The 23210-nt window shown below is 44.4% G+C and overlaps 1 protein-coding gene across 2 annotated transcripts; it reads right to left on the reverse strand.

The window, feature by feature from the left end:
- Positions 1–4732: 4732 nt before the first annotated feature.
- On the reverse strand, positions 4733–22745 carry TMEM248 (transmembrane protein 248). 2 transcript variants are annotated; one of them, XM_027666862.1, is made up of 7 exons: positions 22577–22745; positions 12812–12986; positions 11548–11833; positions 9835–9985; positions 8884–9067; positions 8286–8429; positions 4733–7497 (listed from the first exon to the last, which is right to left on the reverse strand). In XM_027666862.1, the coding sequence occupies exons 2-7, from the start codon at positions 12968–12970 to the stop codon at positions 7477–7479; spliced, it is 945 nt and encodes a 314-aa protein (XP_027522663.1). In that variant the 5' UTR covers positions 12971–12986; positions 22577–22745; the 3' UTR covers positions 4733–7476. The 2 variants fall into 2 exon arrangements, with proteins under 2 accessions (XP_027522663.1, XP_027522664.1); XM_027666863.1 differs by lacking the exon at positions 22577–22745 and adding an exon at positions 21530–21653.
- Between the last annotated feature and the right edge of the window lie 465 nt (positions 22746–23210).

A 23210-nucleotide genomic window follows, 5' to 3' on the forward strand; every position in this document is an offset into this window, starting at 1 on the left:
TCCCCACCGGCACCTCAGCTGGCTCTGCTGCAAGAGGGCCTGCCGAGGGACACGGAGCTACAGATAAAGTCAACCTCGCTGGAAAATCCCCGTTTTCACTCCTACACCTGCGCTCAGCACACAAAACCTGAGCCAAGTCCAAACAGCACCTGAAGTGAGAGACCACTGGGGAACATCGTGGGGGGAAAAGGCTGGAAAACTGCTGCTGTTCATGCAATTTTCCATCCCTTCCTAAACGAATCCCCGCTATTTTAGGGGATCCACAACATCGGACAAGGAGCCGGTCGCCAGGGGAAGGAGGGCAGCAGCCGCTCAGATGTGACACAACCCAACAGACACAGACCCCAACCCGCAGCAGCCCCACCCAGGGGTGCCCCGCTCCCCTTGGGGCCGCACACACCCCTCGGTGGAGCCTTTCCCGGCTCCATCGGCTCCTTTCGGCGCGTTCAGGCCGAGCTCGTGCCGCCACCTCGCGGTGCTGCGGGGGCAGAGCGGGGATAACCCCGAACACAGCCCCTCCATCCGCAGGGATAACCCCGAACCCGGCCCCTCTATCCGCACCCCGAACCCGGCCCCTCCATCCGCAGGGATAACCCCGAACACAGCCCCTCCATCCGCACCCCGAACCCGGCCCCTCCGGCCCGGGGGATAACCCCAAATCCAGCCCCTCCGGCCGCGGATATAACCTCAAATAGAGCCCCTCCATCCGCAGGGATATCCCAAACACAGTCCCTCCAGCCGCGGGGACACCCCTCCTTTGGGCTCCCCCTCCAGCCGCTCCCTCCGCAGGACTCCCCCAACTCCAGGTTCCCCGCTCCAGCCCCCACGTCCTCCGGGCTGCCTCTTCCAGCCCCGAGACCACTCCGGGCTCTCCTTCCAGCCCCTGTGTCCTCAGGGCTCCCCTCACACCGGGCTCCCCTTTCCAGCCCCCCTTCCCCGCTGACAGTTCTCAGCTCGCCTCAGTCCTACAAATTACTCCCTCGCGGGAGGCTCAGGCTTCTTTTCCTGACCCAGATCAGTGCTGGGTTTCTCCTTGTTTCTAAGCATTTTCAGGTCACCTGCATTGCCTGTGAGAGGATTTCCTTGGAAATCTGCACTTTCAAGCTGTTTTTCCCTCCTCCCTGAGCCTTAAGGAACCCCCCTCCAGGCTCTGAGGAGGGTGAGGCTCAAGTTTAGGGCACATCCAGCCACCTCCGTTTGCTCTAAGGCCCCTGGCAATGGTCTCCTTATCCTCCCCTCACTACAGTGCCCCCCGAGCCCACTGACCACAGTCTCCTAAACCACCCTGAGCTCCCTCCGAAGCTCAGTTTCGCCCCACAACAACAAATACACTGCTGGAGTCACCCCTGCAGCCCCCCACACCCACAGGGACTCACCAGGGCCAGAGGAATCCAGCAACTCCAGTGCAGCCTGTTCACTTCCATCACACCCAAACCATCAATTTACTGCTTAAAATACCTCTTCGGGGTCTCCGGGGGAGACAAGTGACCCCCCTGACCACGGAGCACCAGGGAGTGCTGGGAGGTGACTGTCCCAGGTCTGGCACAGCCCCACCACCCGGCTGAGGGGTTATCAGGGGGATTGGCATCACCTGTGGGCAAGGGCCAGGCTCCAGCCTACCCAGCTATACCCCAACTGCAGAGCAAACCCCGTGCAGCTGCCCCTCGTTCTGCAAAACGGTGAATCCACCCACCTGGGACCCTCCACAACAGAGCAGGCAGTGACCAGTCCCAGCTGCTCCACCACTTCTGCTGGCAAGGCAAGGAGAGGGGAAGAGACCAGGGAAAACAATGAAATTCCAGGGTGAAAATCCCACCTGGGCAGCTGGGAGGAGCTGCACAAGGCCACAGCCCCATAATCACCTTTCTTACCCCTTTGTGCTTGCTAAAAGGTGACAATTTTGCTCATACAGGGCTCTGGGGTGAAATGGGTACAAGGACATCACGAGTTGAACCACGTTTCTCAGTCACTCACTCAAGTTGCCCATGGGCTCTCATCCTTTCCCCAGTGACAAAACAACTCCATGCTGTGATTTACACCAAGACCACAGAAAATATATTGCCAGCCTCCTCTTGCTAGAAAATAGAGGTGATTACCAGCAAGGACCTTTTCAAAGGATAAGGTAGTGTGCTGTAAAATCTTTTATTCACTAACATTAATAAGGTCTACCCAAAAGCTGGTCTCTGCCTTGCCCTACTCTTTTGTCACTACAGATTAAATCTAATGTTGTTATTTATTTCATTAAGGTGCAAGAATCATGTTGCAAGGAGCTAATAATAGAGACAGCACATGGAAGTCTATGCTTAGATCCCAACTGTTTCTTTAATATCCTGTAAAGAAACATCTTCCAAAGGTAAATAGGGAATATTGGTTCTACTGGGAAGCCTTGGAGGGCAGGACAGAGTCTCCCCCTCCCTGTAGCAGCGTGGTTGGTCAGATGCATTGGCAGGCCAAGGATAAGTTCCTGCTATCAGTAAAGGTCACAGCACTTAGAGCTGTAAAAGCTCTTTGTAAAGGAGAAACACAAAGCAGGCTGTCCCAGTGACCCAGCAAAAGGCACAGTGAGGAACCCGGATCTCTGGAGCAGGGCACTGAGGGACAGGGACACTGCTCAGCAACGGTGTTGGGGCAAGATCCAAACCCAGCCAGCTCCCACCTTGCTCCTCAGCTGGTTTATTTAGCTGAGCTGTTTTCAACCCAGGGTTAACAGACACCTCAAGGTCAGTCCACAGACTACATCCAAAAGGTTGGCAAAAGCTGACAGAAAGGATACCACAAAGGAACCTTTGTGTGTGCAGCTTCTGAGGACCTTCCAGGACGGTTGTGGGGCTCAGAAATCAAAAGTCTGAAAGTCACCGAGTTAGCTGCTGCCAGCAGACAAACAAGTCACAAGAGCTTAACAGAAACATGGGTTTCTACCTTTAGCTACAGATTTATTTTCTCACTCTGCCAGGCAATTCATCACCAGCAAAGTTTTGATTAGTGCTGGAGGGAAGAGAAAAGGAGAATTTACAATCCAAATTCCAGCAGCTGCCGGCACACTCATTCATATGAACTTTGGAGAGCAACATTTCATTGAAACTCTCCAGTTTATGAAGAAAGCTGGAGCAATTTCCTTGCAGGAAGAAGACGCTGCTGCAAGGAGACAGATGCTGCTCCTCATTTTCTGCAACGCTTTCACGTAAGACCAAAATATTTGGCACAAAACACCCGATTAAAGAAATGCCATTGCTGATGGCAGATGGTCCCTCTCATCCCAGCCTGCTAACATTGGGTGTAATCTGCTTGCAAACACAGCACGTGCGTGTTTTCCAGATGAGCAACCTTTATGTAAGTTTTCATTGCCCTTGTTTCAGTTTGTTAACAAACACCATCGTTATGAGAAAACAGCCTGATTACAGTGTGATCCAGTGAACCCCACCCTTCCAGCACCTGGAAATAGCAGCAGAATGGCCTCTCCCCCTCCCCTCCACCTGCTTAAAACATCTACTTTTAAGCTGCTCATACCATCAGGAGCCAGGAGGAAGCTTTGGTAAAACCTGACTTAAGGCTGTGGCACTAAACTGCAGCAGGACTTTTGCTATGTAAAAGACTTTGGGAAATAGTCCAGGCAGCAGGTTGCTCACCTTTTAACTTTAGAACAAACCAAATTCAATCACCTATTGATTTGCTCAGTACCTTTCCCCCAGCAGGAACTCCCCACGGATCCTCCTGTCAGTTTACTCAAGTGTAACTCCGTGAGTATGAAACCAGGACTTTCCTCAAGGAAGTTGCACTTGTATAAAACCCTTTGAACAAAGCCCTGCACTTGTCAAACAGCGGCTGCTCGTTATGAAAGAGAGTTTGTTTAACAAAACAAGTGGATACGTGTCCAACTGCCTTTCTCTTCCTCTCTGATGGCTGAGGGACAGAATTCAGAATTGCTCCCTGAAGTAGCAACATTCACTCAAACCTGGGACAGTGCTAACACAGGGCATTAAGGCTCATTCCAGGCATTTCAGAAGTAGCCAGGTTTCCTAGACCCATCCCAAGGGGATTTGTGGAAAAAAAAAAAAAAAATTAAAATCACTTTTTTCTACTAATTCTTAGAGTCTCTCAGTAAAAATTATAAAACAGTGTCACAGATTTGCTTTTAAAAGATGCTCCCTTTCACCACCAGATGTGAATAGGCAGCATTTGGATGCTTTGAAGTGTTTTTTAGAGAAGAAAGGCAGGCTGACCTTCCTGCACTTGACAAACACACAGTGCCTGGCTCTTAACAAGCTTCCAAGAGCAAAACAACGATGTTCCCACTCTGTCAAGCACTGAAAACATGCAGGTGCAACTTGTTCCAGCTGGGGTTACAACTTAACAGGCCACATTATCTTCATTTCAACCCTCATCCATATAAATCCTCCAGCCACTGGGAAATGCTCAGCATCTGGTCTTGGTTCTGAGTAAGTTACCCAGTATTTGTAGAGAGGAGGCAGTGGAAGGAATGATCATCACCAAGGAATAGCAAGAGGAGAGGTGGGTCTAAGACACAAAATCTGCGTGATGGGCATCAGGCTACATTCCCTACACCATAAAACATGAAGAAAACAAGTCTACATAAGGTGCTCACTCCACCAAAGGTTTTGAAATTCCACACTGCTGCAGATTTTCACTACTAATTTCCTCCAGTGGCCCAAATAACATAGGTGATCTATGAAACCTCGGCAGCAACTGGGCTGTGGAAATAAAGACAACGGAATAAACTTCATAGTTTTTATTCTGCAAAGCAATATGCACATCTTACAAACACAAAATTAATCTAGGAGAGAAATGTCATTTCCAAATCAGCTATTAACCATCATGCAACAAGACAAGTGAAATGTAAGAACAAAACAAAACAAAACAGCCATCTTAACCCTACAATCACCTGCAGAGGGTTGAAACCAAGGCTCAGATTTTCTATGTAATGCCAAAGAAAACGCAAAAGAAAACGGCAGCTTTCTAAGAACAAGAAAACACGTACAAATAGAATCAAAACTGATTCAAGTCATAGTTAAAAAGAAAAAAGAAAACAAAAAAAGGAAAGATCAATATGATCTGAACTTTAATATTAAGTTTTAACTCTTCTGTTTGGCTGCATTTAACTTTGTACACCACGCCCAGGAACAATCCAATATTCCTCAGTATTACAGCACGTCCACCTGGTGGGACACTCTCACCTCTCTGCTGCAATACAGGGGTGCAAAGGGATAAACTAAGGCCAAAAAATACAACTCTCTAACATCTTCCCTTTTGCATTTGTGGGTCACAATCTTAGTATTTCTGGGGGCTTCAATAGAGTGGGTGAGAAGTTTTCGAGGAGGCTCCTTTAATTGTCAACTAGCAAAGACAGATTAAAAAACCAAATCTGTTTTCCCCAGCAGACCAAATTCCACTTTGGACATTTGGAGTTTTGATTCTTAATTCTGTGAAAGCATTTGGCTTTGCTTTTCTAAAGGAGTCACATTACACTGGGTGTTTTCTAGGTATTTCCAGAAATAACTCTCCCCCCCCAATCCATTTCCTATTTCCTGCCTTTGGTCCCCAGATCAGCCACCCTTGTAGGCAACTCTCAAAGTCAGTATTAACACAGAAGGCTGGGCATGGGTGAATTAGGAACTGTTTTCAGGAGAAGCTGTCTACCTGTTTGACTCCTCTGACTCGTTTCAGGGAAGCAGCAATAGCCCATAGCAGCATCAGGAGAAAACTGGAAGCTTCGTTTTATCCCTAGACTTCAAACTAGGCCATGTCTAAAGCTCTGCCTTAACATCCCTGGAGAAAACATGTTAGTTAATACTACTTAAGTAACTGAAACTCTATAAGGAAACATGTTCTGAAGAAAACTGTGACTCTTTCACTTCTAACACTCTTAAGACTCGTGAAGTTACTGAAGTCCCACACACAGCCCAGTGGATACCAATCAACGGTGTCTGTAGGTAACAAACTGAGAATTTTATGCCAGCATAGTTGAGACTATGAGATTGTGAGTTGGCTTTTTCCTTTTGTGTAGTTTAGAGCAAAAGGAGGAGGAAAAAAAAGCCTGTGGGTATGAATGCAGACCTGTTACACTGATGAGAAAGCTGAGAGACAAGATGAAAGGTCAATTAAGGCAACCAGTTGAGATTTTAAAAGCAGTGGTGGAAATGTCTGCAGGAAGACCCTGACTCCTGAAATCAAGGAGGCTACTCAATAAGGAGCCAGAAAGAAAACCAGCAAAAGGCAGAATGGGAAAGGGAAGAAATGCACAGAATAAAACCTCGGATTTAAGAATTGACACAGAGAACAGAAAGTGTTTGACTGTGTGGTTTCTTTGACCTTAATCACAACAGCCCTACTCTTCTTGTCATTTTCCCCTGAGTGGACAGCATTAAATGGGAATGGGACAAAGCCAATCAAAGGGTCATTTTAGCTGCCCTTCTGAGATGGATGGAGAGTCCCAAAGTGAAGCTCTGTAACAGACTATGGGATTTCTTTTCCTTTCATTATTTGCACTTGCCCAAGGCTGTGCAGAGCCCCGACAGACTGTTAATACAATACATCTTTTTATTAAGTTTCACTTTCTAGAAAAAAAAAAAAAAAGAAGAAGTTTACAGAAAGCTGCTCTGCAGCAGAGACACAGAATCCTGGCTTGAGGGGTGCGGATGGGAGGCCAAGTGGAAAGTTTTCCAGATAGTCTCTGTGCTGACTGGTTCTCTGGCATTCAGCAAGCCAAATGAAAAAACCAAAAAAACCCCAAAAAATAAATTAAAAAAAAAATCAATCAGTACTTTTCAGTAAGAAACAGTTTAAAATGGGACTTCACTTCTTAATTTTTTTACTATGAATAAAAGCACAAGTTTGTCCTAAATACAGCACTATTAAAATGTGAATATGTGTTTCTTTTTTTTTTTCAAAAAAAAAAAAGAAAAAAATTCTAAAATGTTGATATCTTTTCTTGCAAGCAAGGAGCAAATGGAAGAAAGTATTAGGCCACACAAATACACATTTAAGTCATGTAGTAGATTGGTGGCTTTGGAAATGCAGTATTATATCAAAGGTGCATACTGTTTCAAACACACTGTACATATTGGGCAAAAAAAAAAAAAAACAACCAAAGATCTCTTGGTTTGTTTGAGACACTTGCAAAGGCATCTTAACCTGCCCAGATGCAGCTAGACAAAAATATCTTGCTCTGACTATAAGTAGCCATATCACTAAACATATCTACACAAACATTCCGCTATGTCCACAGGGAAAGACTGAAGGTTTCCGGCCGCACTACGATGCGGAACAAGTGCATCCTCTGACCTATTCTGAATATACTTTTATAAATATGTACAAATCAATTACAGGCACTTGAAATGTCTTTGGTTGGAATAAACCAACATTGCAAGATAATGTATTCACAGAGTGTCAAGACCCAGTCTGGGTTCAGCAGGCAATGATTACGGTTCTCAGTCATTCTCGGTAAAAGGAGAGGATGGATTATGCTTCTGACAAAGCAACCTAAACAAAAGAGAAAGAAAACATTTAATTAAAGGCAAGTTCTTAATCCTGTTACAGTGATATTACTTATCTCTGTGCAGCTGGCATATCTGTGCTTGCCTTTTCAAAGAACCTTGGGAAGTCTAACTTGGAAAGGAAATCAAAGTAAGTCTGAAGGTGTTTTGTACTCAGCATAATCAATAAAATTAAAAAACTCAAACCATTCAAACCCAAAAAACCAAACCAGCTTATTCTACAAAACATCATTAAGATCAAAACGTGTCAACAATGGCTTTCTACTTCACAAGTTAATAAATTTAATATTTAATCCTTCAAGCAAAGTGCAAATCCTCCAAAGCACTACTGAACAATGACTGCTTCAATAGCTTTGTTATTGTTTTTAATTTAGTTCTGATTACCAACCATTAGAATTATGTATCATGTTTTAGTCAAAGCTTTCAGCCTGTTGTGATAAAAGATAAATAGAACTACTCAATGCCATCTATTCAGTGCTTCACACAAAACAGTTCAAGTAACATCAGAATTATGGCAGAAGAGCTGCAGCCCTGCACTTACTGAGCTGCAATAATCCACTTCTGTGGGGCAGAAATCTAATTCTTAGGATATACAAAGCACATATATGCCTTTTGTAGCACCCACCTATACTGTCCACAATGAAACACCCGTGTCTCTTTGGAAGGCCATTAAATCTACATCTCCAGAGACAAGAAAAACCAGTCTGTCCTGTGTAAAAAACATCTTCTGTGTTTTCTTATCAGAGTCAATATTTTGTTACCACACAGACTCACCTTTTCAGAGCAGAATTCTGTATTGCTTTGCCTCAGTTTGCTTGGTCTGCCTTTAATAACTGCATAGCAGAACATTGTAATCACCATCACAAAAAGGAAGTAACTGGTGTGCATGAGATGCAGGTTTATTAGGGAGCGATCATCCTGCCCAGAGAATTAAAACCATTTACTGACAGAGCACCAATGGTTGGCATTTTATATTAAAGCAATAATTATCAGATCAACATGGAAATTACTTAATGAATCAAGTTTCCCCCCTTTATGCAGCTGGTGTAGTAATGAAAGCGATTCCTAATTGTGGCACAAAGAGCCAAAATGTTCCTTGTGTTAAAAACCTGTGTTATAGATCTTTTCCCAAATACTGGCAGAGGCTTTTAAATGATTTCAAAATATAAATGTTCGTTATTAAGAGCTGTGAGGCACATGGAGATTACATGAAGACCATCACTGGGGGTAGAGCATTCCCAGCTCTGTCTCAGCCCTACATAATAAACCAGCACTGAACATGCCTATTTTAGGACGTGAACAGAACCACATTCACTTGAAACAGAGCTAAGCATTTATCCAAAATAACACATAGAAACACCCCAGCACTTACATCTGGAACTATAACAGTTAGCTTGGGATTTAAAGCATGATACACTTTTCCGATTGCTCCTTTGTAACACCAGAAGGGGTTATAATCTTGTGCATATTTGGTGTTAGAGTCCCTGGCTGTGGTGAAGATCTTGTACCACAGGGTAGCATTGCTGTATGTTTCAGGAACACAATGTGGTGGCTGACTGCAGAAAAAACAGAAATAATTAGCACCCTGAGCACATTCTCCATGTTCAGTAAGGAGAACTTTTACTGCCCTCTCAAACCCCAGTTTTAGTTTGGATGGACCTTCCAAAACAATAAAAAAACCCAAAGCTTAAGCAAAAGGATCTATAAAAACCATATGATTCCCATACTAAGATTAGAATTTAACTGCATGTTGTTCCAGTAAGTCAACATCCCACAGCTTAATTGGGAAAACACTGGTTTTCATAAGGTTTCACACATGTTAATCTATCTGGTGGTTCTCCAGGTTGGGTTGAATAGTGTCAGGGAATCCAGACGAGACAAAAGGAGACTATTTTATGGAAGGTCTGTACCTGCTGGGGCAAGGGCATGGCAGCACAACAGCATTTTGCTGATTTCTCAGCAGGGAAAAGGATAAGAACCTTAGGATCAAATCTTATCTCTCACCCAAGGCAGTGACACTAAATAATAGGGTATCTTTCTTAAATCTCCACGGATTGTTTTGCTCCCAGTGAAGTTTAGGTAGCATGTTGAAAGGCATGTTTAAAAAACATGCTATGGTTTAAAACACCCTCAGAAAAATCTAGTGCTGCTAAAAGACAGCAGAAGTTCCAAGACAAATGTTTTACTGTGGGGGAAGGAGGGAAGGTACATAATTTCCACGGTCAACAGGAATGTTCATCAGGAACTAACATCCTCAGAGAACCAGCTGAGGAATTAATCACCCAGGAACCAGTCTGGGAAGGAGTGTTTAAAAAGCACTTACACTGTGACAGGAAATACATTGCTGGCTGCTGTCACAGTCATGCAGGTTGTGAACACGACCTGCTCGCAGTGGCCATGAAGAACACAGTCATCTGAATTCCAGGCAGCTGGCAGGGTGAATGTAATATTTATTTCCTCATGGGATTCTCTGCCTTTGAGAAAGAGAGAAGGAAAGCTGGTTTTCGTTCACAAAAGTATCTGAGCAACAATCACCAGGATAAGGACAACACACAAACGACTAAGGCAGCAACCACCACCCTGAATCTGTACCTTTGAAGTCATCCCGGATCTTTAGTAGCAACAAAGGGAGCAAAAACAAAGTTAAAAACCAAAACAAACTACAAAAAGCCCAGCTGCTGGTCTTTCTAATCTCTCCCGCCCCAGAAGAACTGGGGTCACTAAGCTCCTTTCAGAAATTAAAAACTATTTATAAGTGAACTCCTGCATGTTTCAGAGAACTTTATTAGAAAGTAAAATCTTTAGATCTTTAGCCTTTCTCTTAAAAACTTCATTCCACATTTGTTTTTTCTGATGCTCAATTTTCAATCTGGAGGTATCTGTGTAGACAAAAAGGTACCAGTAGACATTGGACTGCAGATAAAGTCAGGTACAATAACTCCATGTGGATATATTCAGACTCAAAATAAATAAATCCAGGCTGCTGGAAATAGAACTTGCATTTGATAGCTCTTAAAGCAGCAACAAAATAACAACAGGAAAAACAATAATATAGATTTGCAGCTATGGGCAATGTCTCTCCACAGGTCTCTCAGGTTCAAGACTCCTTCAGAGATTATTACAAAATGCAACCCTGGCTAAAAGCTAAAATTCAGTGAGGTTCTATTATCAATTTCCATTAATTTTCCAAAAACTCCTGTCAAAACTTACGGGTAGGCAGCCACACAGTAGATTGGTCATTCCCCATCACAGAAACTGTCATCATCTTATCTGTTGCTGTTTGTGATATTCAAGCTTATTCACATATGTATTTTAGATAAATCACATTTTTTTAGACAACATGATACTTGTTCTCTAATGTATATTTGTCACTGCCTTTAAAATGTCAGTTAAGGACCTGAAGATGTATCAAGACAGATCTGAAGACAGTCACTTTACAAGCTTTTGCTGTTTGGAATTCTGTTGGCTTAAAAATTACCTTCCATTGTCATTAGGTTAATCATTTAAAACTGCAAAGTCTAATCTGGGTTCACCTGCAGGTTCTTTGCCACTCTGAATGCAGGGAAGAGTTCTCCTAACAAACAAGTAAAGGGCTCTACACAGGAATATACTCACAACAAATCTGGAAACACATCTCTGTTGTACACGAAAGATTTATATACCAATAATTAGCTGGTGAACTTTTATTTGATTATACAGTTAGCATTCAAATGATAGAAGCATTTAAATCACGTGTTTGGGTTGGAAAGAAAAGTTCAACTCATTCCATCCCTCTGTCATGGGCAGGGAACCTTCCACTATCCCAGGCTGCTCCAAGCCCTGTCCAGCCTGGCCTTGGACACTTCCAGGGACGGGGCAGCCACAGCTTCTCTGGGCAACCTGTGTCAGGGCCTCACCACCCTCACAGGGAAGAATTTCTTCCCTAATATCCAATCTAAACCTACTTTCTTTCAGCCTGAAGCCAATCCCTCTTGAAATGAAAAAACCTCTAAGAGCCAACTGTAAACTGAATTTTTAAAGGTCCAGTCTTGCATACCTGAAAGTCCAATTTGGTGCCCAAAAATTGTGGAGCTCAGATGTGTGACATTGCGAGAATATCCTCCAAATGGTCTGAGTGGGTCCAGGGTCAGTGTGATGGTAACTGAGATGTTTATTGGACCAGAGTCCTCCAGAGTCTGTGGGGACTGTGTGGAAGATCTCGCCTGTCCACTGGTCACGGTGCTCTCTGGAGTTGTGGTATCATTGATGAGATGCTTCAAGGTTTCATTCTCAGATATACAGAAGTCCAAATCATTAAACCTCAGGAGGAAAGTATTCCAGTCCTTAAAACAAACACAGAGATTTCAACCAAATTAGCCAGTTACTGCTGGCTGCCACCTCTGGGGAGCTGTGCACGCCTTGAGAGGCACCATCCCGCCCACGTTCCAAGCCATTTAACAAAAATTACACAGCTCACAAAGCAAGCACAAACATCACCAGGGCTGTCTCAACAACGGGGCAAGCTGTTTACAGAAGTCAGATGTGTTCAATCCCAGCCACTGTCTGACCACAGCTCAGCACAGCATCCTCTGAACTACAAAGGGAACATCCTGACTCGGTCTGTTCCCGCCGTGCCCGGGGTAGGAGCGGTTTCTGGCGAGGTTTCCCTCATTACAGAACAGTCCTGCTAGGTAAGGAGCTCCCCAAAACAGCCAGCTGGCCCAACAGAGCAAGAAACACGAAGGTTTCTAGACACAGTAGGGAAGATCCATGACAGATGATTTGGGCTCATCCTCGAAATAAAACAAGACTGCCAAACATTGACACCAACAGCCTCTCCCCTATGAAATGAGTGGCAAGCATAAATGAAGACAATCTCCCACAAGATTCTCTGCTCTCTCATAATGTTCTGGTTTCTGGCCAGGACAGGGTTAATTTTTTGCAGGAGTTGAGTTATGCTATACCACCTCCCATCATTGGTGGGGGAAAGAGTGTTCCTTCTAGCTGAGAAAACATGGTGGAGGGAGCTGTCCAGTGTTGTCTATTCTCGGGAATGTTAGTCCATGTAAATAATTTCTTTTCTTACACCTTTTGTCGTTAATATTGTTGCTGTTACTGTTTGTTTTGCTATGTCATTGCTGTTTCCAGTACACTGTTCTTATCTCAACCTGTGATCTTTGCCTTTTGTGCTTCCAGCTGGAGAGGGGGGAGCAGGGAACACTCAGTGGGGGCACTGAACATTCCTAAACCACAACACAAGACAGAGTTCTTATGGGGGAAAAAATAATCCACTGCTTAGCTCAGGAACTTTTTGTACCTACCTCTGTCATTTCTGGTGACTTGATCTCCTTGATTTTGAAGAAATAACCCAGTGTCAGGAAAGCTATTGCCATAGCACTGACACTGATCATAAAGACCACGAGCGGAGGTCGGCTGCTGATGTAAACCTTCAGGTTCTCCAACAGGTTTATGTAGAACATTATTCTGATTGTTCACCTGAAAAGAAAGAATATTACAACAGAGTGACTGGGCTGTGTGCTACAGTGTGGAGGGGCTGGCAGATCACACCAGACAAAAGTTTGATGACAAGAAATGGAATCATACGCCGAAGTGAGATTCAATTATACGACTGCACCGTTCACTGAACACAGACTGTGAGCCTTGAATACAGCATAAATCAAAACATGCTCAACATCACCTTCTCAGCACCTGAAATTGCCAGCTGGGAACAGATTTTAAGAAATGAGGAGAACTTCTAGTACAGCCCAGTATCACTGATAAGAAATAAACCCAGTTCTTTCCTTTCCCCACACACCAAGGCAGGATATACATACACTGTTACACTTCAATTCCAGTAAGGTTTGGATTCACCAAATTACAGTGTGGACAGAGTTGTAACACAGCCCACAGGTCAAACCTTGTACATCCTTTCAAAACTGAGGTTGGAGCCTGAAGGATCCCTCTTTACACCATCCTTAGCCCCAAATGCCTCTACTTTCAAAACAGGATCTGAGAAGCATTTTAGGCTTCTGCATCAAGAATCCTGAGGTCAGAAACACCTAAGAACTGCACTAGGGTGGAGGCTGGAAGACTCTTTTATTTGATTCTTGCAGGATCTAGAACTTTTGCTAGAGTCTGGAAGCAAAGACAGACTTACACATGCTGAGGAAATGTACTGCATCATTAATTTTTGTCCAAAATATAATATTTTGTCTGATTCCACTCCTGAATTTTCACTTACAGAGCAGAAAGACCCAAATTAACTTTACTGTATCAGCTTCCCCATCTCCACTCAAAAGGAAAAGCAAACAGTCCAGTGTTAAAGGGCAGTCTTGTGACATCTACTTGAGAAGGTCTGCAAGGAGTTACTTCAAGCCAACCTCTTACCTATGTCATACCTAAAATCCTGGCTGAAAAGGCTTTTAACCCCAACTGAACTAGAAAGGCAGTAACTGTTCCTAACAATGTGCTGCCTAACTCCAGAATTCATAGGCAAAGGCCAATCTCAGGACCAGCATCTTAGAGAATTCCACACGGCTAGAGTTAATGTTTGAGCATCCATGCAGGTCTGGTAACATTTAATTAAGTCAGGGACTCTGCTCCCTGCAGGTCTGGGTGATCCTCACTGACTCATTAAAAGCACACAGTTGTCATTTAGAATCCAGGTGTAGCAGGGCTGAGGATGAGAGGGACAGGTTTTGAGAGCAAAGGAGGGAGTGATCTTTGATCTGATCTATTGATTTAAAAGAAAACAAAAGAAGGGTAAAGGACAAGCATTGAAACAAAGCCTTTTTCAGATCCTTCAGTATACAATGACCACAGCTTCCTTGTGTATACTCAGGATTTTACTGGCAGAAATGCTCCCATTAGTATTAACAGAAGAAATACTGACAAAACCTGCAAAACTGCCCCAGAGAGAGGGAAAAATTCAGCTCACAGAGAAGAGCCCCGGGGTCCTGCAGCAATAACACAACACTGAGTTGTGCCTTGCTCACTCTCCCCACACACCTACTTGCTCTCCTGGGTGAAACCTGCTGAGACAGTGCTCTGCAGAGCACAAGACCACGTCCTGGGTTTACTATTTTGCATCATCAACCCATTTTCATCCACTCTGCAAAGACCAGGAAAGCCAGCAAGTTTTTACTATCAGTGAGAAGAACTAGGTGCTGCAAACACCTCTCCAAAAATAACGTGTGTCTCTGAGTGAGAGCACAGTGCAGGGGAAGGGGGGGAAGGAGAGAGGAAAGAAAAGGTGATGATAAATGTGCACCTTACCAGCACTCCTCTCTTTGTCCCAGACCAGCTGTGCCACGGCCAAACAGGCCAGTGAAGGTGTCAGGAGGCAGGAATGAGAGGGGAAGGCAGAGCTGGTGCTGGCAGGGATCATGCTGGGGACGATCCGCCCTCCCGCACGTTCTGCCTGTCTTGTCCCCGGCAGCAAATTTCTTAAATGAGCCCTAGTTAAAAATCCCAAACACTCCATCTAGAAACATTGGAGACACATGTTGAGATGGAAAAAGATCAAAAGATAAACCAAAAGCAGAGTTGTATTCAGTGCTCCCTTCTGAATTTCCTTTTGAAAATACCACAGATGCAGGGTTTATTGCAGCATTTAATCAGAGCTGAGTGTCACTCACAGCACAGACAGGGCTGTGAGTCCTTTTTAAAGGGGCTTCCAACAGCTCCATTAGCATGTTTGTTTACCACAGGGCCTAAATTCAGCCATAAAACGGGATGTGCTGAAAAGCACACGCAGAAAAATATTTGGGCTAATATTTTTATGTAAGAGATCACCGGCTTTTAAGTGCCAGTTGCTTAATATGCTCCCATAACTCAACGGCTTTGAAAGCAATTAGAAAATGCTGTAAGCCTCAATTTCCGAGGCCTAATATGCCTTTTGAGCATTTGTGAGAGAAAAGGGAACAACTGTGGATTTCAATACTAGAGCTGACATGAAAATAGCAATTGGATATGGCTGGTGCAAACCAGAATGACAAATGTTTCCACGCTGTTGCCCGAAGAGCTACTGATTTTTTATCAAAGTACTTAAATAACATTAATTATTAAAGAATTCGTGAACCAGATCACTGCAGGTACGTCTAAATGTATATTCCCACTAGATTTTAGGGCTTTCTTAACCTCCTCCTTTCTCTTAGGACCCGTGAGAATCACAACACAAACACAATTCTTTTACCAGCTCCAGTTGTAACTAACTCCCTTCTCTGTGTAAATGAATAACTTAAAGAATATGATTTAGACTTTTATTTCTTCTTCACACAGTTAAAAAAAAGAAACCCAATGCTATTACCTCCTGGCAGGTCAGGCAAGCAAGATCAGATTTCACTTTTTAGCCAAATAAATAATTTAGTGAGTGGCTCTAATGACTCTGCTGCCTCTCTCCACTCTGGCTAAGCTTTTTAATACTTGTTAGGCTGACTGGGGAGATTTTTACTGCACAAGTAGCTCAAGTACAACAGGAAGAATGAAAACTGCCAGCCTGGAACATTGGCCACCAGCTCCAAAGTAATTGCTGGGTAGTGAAGGGTGTTCATCGGGACCAAATGCAGAGTTACAGCTGATGGAACTCACTGGGAAACCCTGGATAAGCCCTGGAGATGCTCTTAAATCAGGCCCCACAAAGTCTGGAAATTCTGTTATACAGGTGAAGAGATACAAATGGAAAAGGATGGAAATACTACAGTTAATCTACCAGAGTCCCAGGGAAACAGAGATTTGGGCAGCTGTCTAAAAAGCAAGAAAATAGTCATGTATTCTGCAATTCGGGGAATTTCCCTCTGGTACAGCTCAAGATCACAGACAGCAACCTCAAAGGAATAACATTTGTAATTCCTCCTTATTTATATATGAAAAAAGGAAACTGCTGAAACAGACAGATGAGTTTTTTCGAGAATAAATTACAAATAAGGAAAATCTTGAAGTCTGTTGCAAAGACCAAAAGTCAATGAAATGAGTCACAGCTGAAGTATTAAATTCCCATTTCAGAGCTTAATATCAAAGGAACTGAATTCCTAACAACAATAAAAAAATGTATGCTGTACTAAAGCAGATATTAAAAGCAAAATTGCAGCTGCCAAAAGGAAAAAAACCCACCCAAACATGAATTTTAAAGAGATCAAAACTGTTTGACATTTTTACCTGTATCTTGCCATAATGTCAACTACCACCTTCCCACTAGAAAGCTTAAGATGATGGAATTTCCTTATAAAGAATTCCCATTCTTGTTGTGCATGTAAAGATATTCAGTCTAGAGGAGGGGTTCAAATACAAAACCACCACTGAAATATCTTAAGGAAGAAAAGTGGGGGTGGAAGGGAAGGGCACAGGCAGCACTGCCCCATGAAGACCTCGTATGTTTTCCAAGCCTGAACATCTCACTGCACAGAACAGTTTAATCTGAGCTGTGCAGCTCACTTTATTTATAAATCAATTATGTTTTCAAAGATGCCCCATTACCAGCAGTACAATGGGGTTAGGAAATGGGTCACATCAGGGTTAACCACTTTGAGTGAAAATAATGTTGCTGCCAGAAAAATATTTACTAACACAAATCAATCCAAGGGTGATTTTCTTAGCAAACCATCCCTAAATAACATGCAAACAAAGCAGTGCTGTTCATCTCAAATTAAAGTGCCACTCATTTCAGAGCAGTAAACAGCAGCAGGTACCAAAATTACCTTTAATTTTGTTTTCTTCTCTTCAAACCAAGCTTGGTATCCAACACCAGAAAAACTAAAAGAGTGAAGCAGAACAGATCCCAGGTGTGTGAGGTGGGAAGTTGGGGTTGGAGCTGGGATAAACAAATGACGTGGACATGGGATTGAAGGCACCCTCAGCAAATCTGGCAATGACACCAAGCTGTGTGGAGGGAAGGGATCCCATCCAGAGGGCTCATGAGGTCCAACGAGGCCAAGTGCAAGATTTACTTTACCATGCTGATATCTGTGGGAAAATCCTTTTAGAAAGCAAATAAGGACCATGTGGGATGAAACTGTACAGCCTAAAACCTCTGTCAGCAGCAGAAGGGCAGCCAGGAAGGAGGAATTCATCCTAGAGGAACGAAAGGAGGGGAATCCTCCAGACCAGAGCACTACCTCTGTCCAGCTGAGCCTCTTCTCCTTCTCCTGTCCTTCAGTGCTAAAAAAATACACCAAAGTAAACAACCTCTCAGTAAATGCCACTGGACTTCTCCACAACACAGAGGAAGAGAAGTGACTGGGGTGTGTGGAGGAGGGTGAAACCTGCTGAAAACATCACCTTGGATTCTTGAATCCCCTGCAACCGAACACAACCAAAAGATCTGCAGCCAGATGTGCACAAACACATCTCCTCCCCCAGGACTGCTCCAGGAGAAAGCTCCTGAGTGGGAGATAACAGAGGATTGGCTCAAACCAGACAGTGGCTTATCAGTTTTCTGAGCTATTTTATTCGACAAATATGTTGACTGATAAAACTCCCCACATTTCCCTACAGCCTGGAAGCAGAAATTGTGGCAGGAAAATGGCCTGGCCCTTTGCATATGCAAAGAGCACAGGCAGAGGACACTGTACAGGGCAGAAGAAGAGTGGGAATGTCACCTGTTGAAAAGGACATTCCTTCCTGGTGTTATTCTGCTAAATAATAAATACGGAAGCGGATTATTAACAAAAGCCTGAGAGCCTGGGGACTCGCAAGAACAGAATGAAGCAAAATGCTTCATACTTGCATGAAATGTTTCTCTCCAGCCCTCAAAACCCTTTTCAAAGCATAATCAAGCATTTCAACATCCCCAAGAGCTCCATGAACAGCAAACGTTTCAGTTCTGCCCATAAAACAAAGCCAAGGAAGTAATTTGGTCGGTTATAGCAAATTTTAAAAGACCAAATTGATGCTGAATTTCAAACACCCATGTTTCTGACTTTAACTCTCTATAAAGACAGAAAAGTTACTATAAAAGGCAGATGACTTAAAAAATCAAATGGAAAATAGGTGGATCACCCATTACTCAATCTGTGTATGACAGCCCCTCCCAAAAAATACGTGTTGTAGCTCAGAATGTCTGTGGTGGATTTACCACAAGCACCTGAAGTCTGTGCCAGCTGATGCTCCTGGGACAGCAAAGCTGATTTTCATTTCCCACTTGAAGAAAAACTGATGCAGAAACAGACAAATCCAAACAAGCTCCAAATATTTTTTTTTAAATGCTAGAAGTTTAAAAAAAAAAAAAAAAAGAAGAAGAATCAGCAAAGGGTTATAAGTTAGGAAGTTATAAGTTAGGAAATATAAATAATGTGAGGAAGCCTTTTTTCACTGGTCCAATGAACCCTGAATTCTGACTTCTGTTAAAAGTGAAAAACACAATTTAAAACATAGCCAGCTGTAAAATCAAAATGAACCTTCCCTCTGACTGAAAAGACATATTTTGGTGCCAAACTTGAAAAGGGCAAGTGAGCCTGTGCCACGGGAACGAGGACACTTCCATATAGGAGAGTATATGGGCATTTTTAAACCTTCCAACTTCTACAAGCCAAAGTCATGACTTACAACATGACTTACCATAATCTATATAATACAGACTACAATAAAACATACAATAATAGACTGAAGGGCTTTAAAGTTGTATTAAAAATGCTATTTTGGTTACTGCTGCTTAGCAAGAGAACCTGGGAGAGGAAGGCAAAAGTAAAACTATGCTGGTTTATAGGAACTTTAAAGACCCATGAGAAATCAAATTCTGTGTATACTGTACTGACAATGGCCAAACAAATACAGGACATCTTTAATCAAGAAATATGTAAATGCTCACTAACAGTTTAATAATCAGAAACTGGTTGAGTGATCAGTTTAATAAGGTTAATTGTTGACTTCTTTAAAGCCACCTGTCAAGGAATGTGGTACCAAATTCAGCAGTGAAAGTGCAGAGAAACGCTAGAAAAAGGCTCTTCAGCCTGTAATGAGAACTGTAAGGAGACAAGGATGCAGAGAGATACACACCTTGAATCCCAAGCAGAAAATAACTGACAAGTGGAGGAAATGGCAGCTTTGGGGAATAGCACAATAAAGAGTTCTGGGTGTAGAAAGAAGGTAATTCTGGCTGTGTGAGACAAGCAGGAAAACAGCCAGTAGCCACTTATGAAAATAGAAACAGCAGCAAAACCAACCGAAACAAGGGACCTGGGCAACAGCTGAAATATGAAGGCTATGGCAGTAATATTATCATGTCACATCAGCAATATTATCACTTCACCCCCACTGGTCAAAGGAAACAGGATTTTATTTTGCTCAGCCCAAACTCCCGTAGGTGAGTTCAGTTTCCATTTTACAGACGACTAACAAAAACCGATATGCCAGGACACCAGTTTTCTTCCAAAACAAAACGTGGGAGTTCTGAGTCCTGGGAACCAGCTTTATTCACAGGTCAGGACGGTCTTCTCAAAGAGAAAATAAAACTCCCACACATACTTGCTTTTGGCAAGGGCAGATTTGGAAAAAGCAACAAAATTCTGACACCAGCGAGTTTCATTAATACTCAGTTTAGGGCTCGTTTGATAAAACAGCTTCATTTCTGCAAAACCTCCTATGCTATTTAATAAAAAACCGAGATGATCACAGGTGACAGATCTGCAGGATCAGGTCTGGGGGTGTTCCAGGAGGGAGCTGCACACAGGGGGCTGGACGTGCCAGGCTCCCTCTCCGCTGTTTCTCCGGGCGCATCCGGCTCACACAAAGGGCACCAAGGTCTGTTTGTTCGTGCCCTCGGATGCTCCCCGGTGCTCACAGAGCACAGTGACTATTTTGTCTTATCAGGCGGCATTTCAAGTTCTTGTCTTTCAAGTGGAAGAGAAGAATCGCATTCCACCGGCCCCGAGCCACTCCTCAAATCGCGGGAGGTAACAAAGCTACCAAGGGCTTAATCCTCTCTGATGCGACTAAATCTGGGGTCAGGGAGCATCATTCAGTCCCGCAGGCACAATTCAATGTTATCTCGCAATTCAATACGATCTCTGCTCAGTCTGCCTACAAAAGTTATCCCTGTCCTGGGCACACCTGCTGACCAGGAGCTGGATTGCAGCCACCGGCTGATTCCCAGGGACCTGAGGGGGATGGAAGCGGCAGCAACTCACTGGATTAAAGTCGAAACATTTTGTATGTGCAGCCTAAAAGCACAAGGATTATTGTCTCCTGGAACTCAGCCTTTATAAAAACGCAGTAATGATTTACCACATCAGGCCCGGCCGTGAGAGGGTCTCTCCTTCCACGACAGGTTCTCCTTCCAATCACAAAAAGTTCATGGAAGTTCGACGAGGATGTGGAGAGCAATCCTTAATGAATCCCTATCTACACTCCAGGTTTGTCTGACAGGGAAAATTACACCGCCAGAGCTAATCCCGCCAATATATTTTCCCAGAGAAGACAAACTCTTAACAGCAAACAAAGGAAAGAGGGGGGAAAAAAAAACCCCAACAGCCAGCTGTGCTGTAATCTGTTCTCTCCAACCTTTCCCGGCGTGTCCACACCCGCGATTCCGACACATAGTTTGAATTTAACAGGGGGGATGTAGCAGCCATGTTCCTAGGCATGATGCACCAGAAATTTTATTATTAAAGACGTCATGAGATCATTAGTCAAGTTAAACCCCACAAGAGTAAAAGAGGATGAAATACAAGTACGTAGCGAATAGGAAAAAAAAAAAAAAAAAAAAAAAAAAAAGGCGCAACCAAACAAAAAAAGCCTAATGCAGGAATCACTATTCAGAAGCTATTTTGAAAAGGAAATACAGCGCTACTGAAATTACTCTTTTTTTTTTTTTTCTGGTACGACGCCACACATACAAAGTTCAAGCTAACGGACTCTATTTAAAAATAATTAATAATAATAATTTAAATAATAAAGACAAACCAAGGCTAAAATCCACGAGGCTGAGCCAAACCACAGCGAACCCAACCCGCCCGGCCCAGAGCCCGCTCCCGACACCGGCGGGACCCCCGGGCCCCCCCCTCCACCCCCAGCAGGCCGCGGGGCCGCCCCCGTCCCCTCCTTACCGGCGCCCCGGGCCGGGCGGGGCTCAGAGGCGGCGGCGCTGCCGAGCGGGCGGGCTCTGCACCATCGTCCTGCCCGGCCAGGGGGGAGAGGCCGCTCCCCGGGCAGAGCCCGGGACAGACACACGGAGCCCGGGACAGACACACGGCCGGGCCCGCCCCCGCCGCCGCTTCCGGGGCCGCAGCCGTGACCCCTCACCCGCCGGGCGGGCCGACGGTGGCGCGGGGGGGACAAGATTGCGGCGGCGCCGGCAGCGCGGGAGGAGCCGGCGGCGGGCGGGGCCCCGGCAGCGGCTCCGACCGGGAACGGGGTCGGGAGTGGCTCCACGAGAATGGGCTCCACCGGGAATGGGCTCGGGAGCGGCACCGAGCAGGAACAGGCCCCGGGAGCGACTCCGCCGAACCTTGTCGGGGTTCATCGCCTTGTCCCCTCAGACCGGTGCAGCCCCGCTCCTCCCTCCCTCACGACACTCCTCGCCTTCTCCAGCCGCTCTTCACCCCCTTTTCCAATAAAAAACTTCCAGTAAAAACTACCCAAAACATCTTTTCTTTCGTTTGATAGTTTTCTAAAGGTGCCCAATACCTTGAAGAGTTCGGGGTTAAATACTTAAAGCAAAGGGCGTAACAGAAGAAACCGTCATCAGAACCGTCATTAATATTTATCATTATAATTATCAGTGATAACAGTAATATTAATATAATGGTAATATAATTATTATGGTGATGATTATGATGTTCACAGGAGGATAATGTGAAGTTTTTTCCCCGGGAGTTGTAATCCAGAGCAAATCCAGGGAAGCACATGGATGGTGCAGGGATGGGTGAATGGACAGAGCCGGGCTCTGCCAGGAGTTGGTACTTTAGGAGGGTAAAACTAAATAGTTTCCTGAACTTCAGGCCTTCAAAGATGTCCAAGACAGCCCTGAATTAATGACTGCTAGTCACAGTCAATGCCTCCTCCTGCCCGAGGCCTGTGGAAGGCAGGAGGTAGCAGTGTTGGCAGCCTCTCAGACAGCAAAAACTCATCCTGTACACCAGCCCTGTACACACCTGGCTGCAGACCCAGGACGTGTTCACCTCTCACAGGACGCCTGGATGAAATGTCCAGCTGTCGGGTCTCCTGTGGCAGCCACTGGAGCGTCTGAGCCTCCAAGGGTCAGCTCTATGTCAGATGGAAAAACGCTCCTTGTCCCCCCAACCCTCTTAACCCCCGTTTCCAAACCGCTGTTCAGCAGCACCAGCTGTACCAGCATCTGCCAGTGCCTCCCTCCCCAGCCACAGGAGAATATGCCCCAGAGCACTTGTAAACACTGATGATAACTGGGTAGAAGAAATCAATTTAATTTCGTAACTCGGTTGTGTGGAACCAAAGCCGCCGCACAGTTTAATTAACCAGCATTTCCTGTGAAATATCTTCTTTACTGAACAAAACAGGGAGCTCACACGGAAAGAAGTATTTTACAATGTAAATTCTGGTTCCCAAGGATGAGCTGCAGTCTTTGTTTTCAGTGATACTGAACTAGCAGTGGGCTGTTGAAAAAAACCCCAATACTATGACTCACCACAGCACAGCACCTGTATTCCAATTCACTAGAAGAGCATATTTCAGTTAAACTCAGTTTCACAAGTAACTTGTTCATGGATACAATTCCATAATGTTTTGCAGAACTGGGGTCTCTCACTG

Source organism: Corapipo altera, unplaced genomic scaffold (assembly GCF_003945725.1).
Source record: "Corapipo altera isolate COAL_440 unplaced genomic scaffold, ASM394572v1 181, whole genome shotgun sequence".
NCBI lineage: Eukaryota > Metazoa > Chordata > Aves > Passeriformes > Pipridae > Corapipo > Corapipo altera.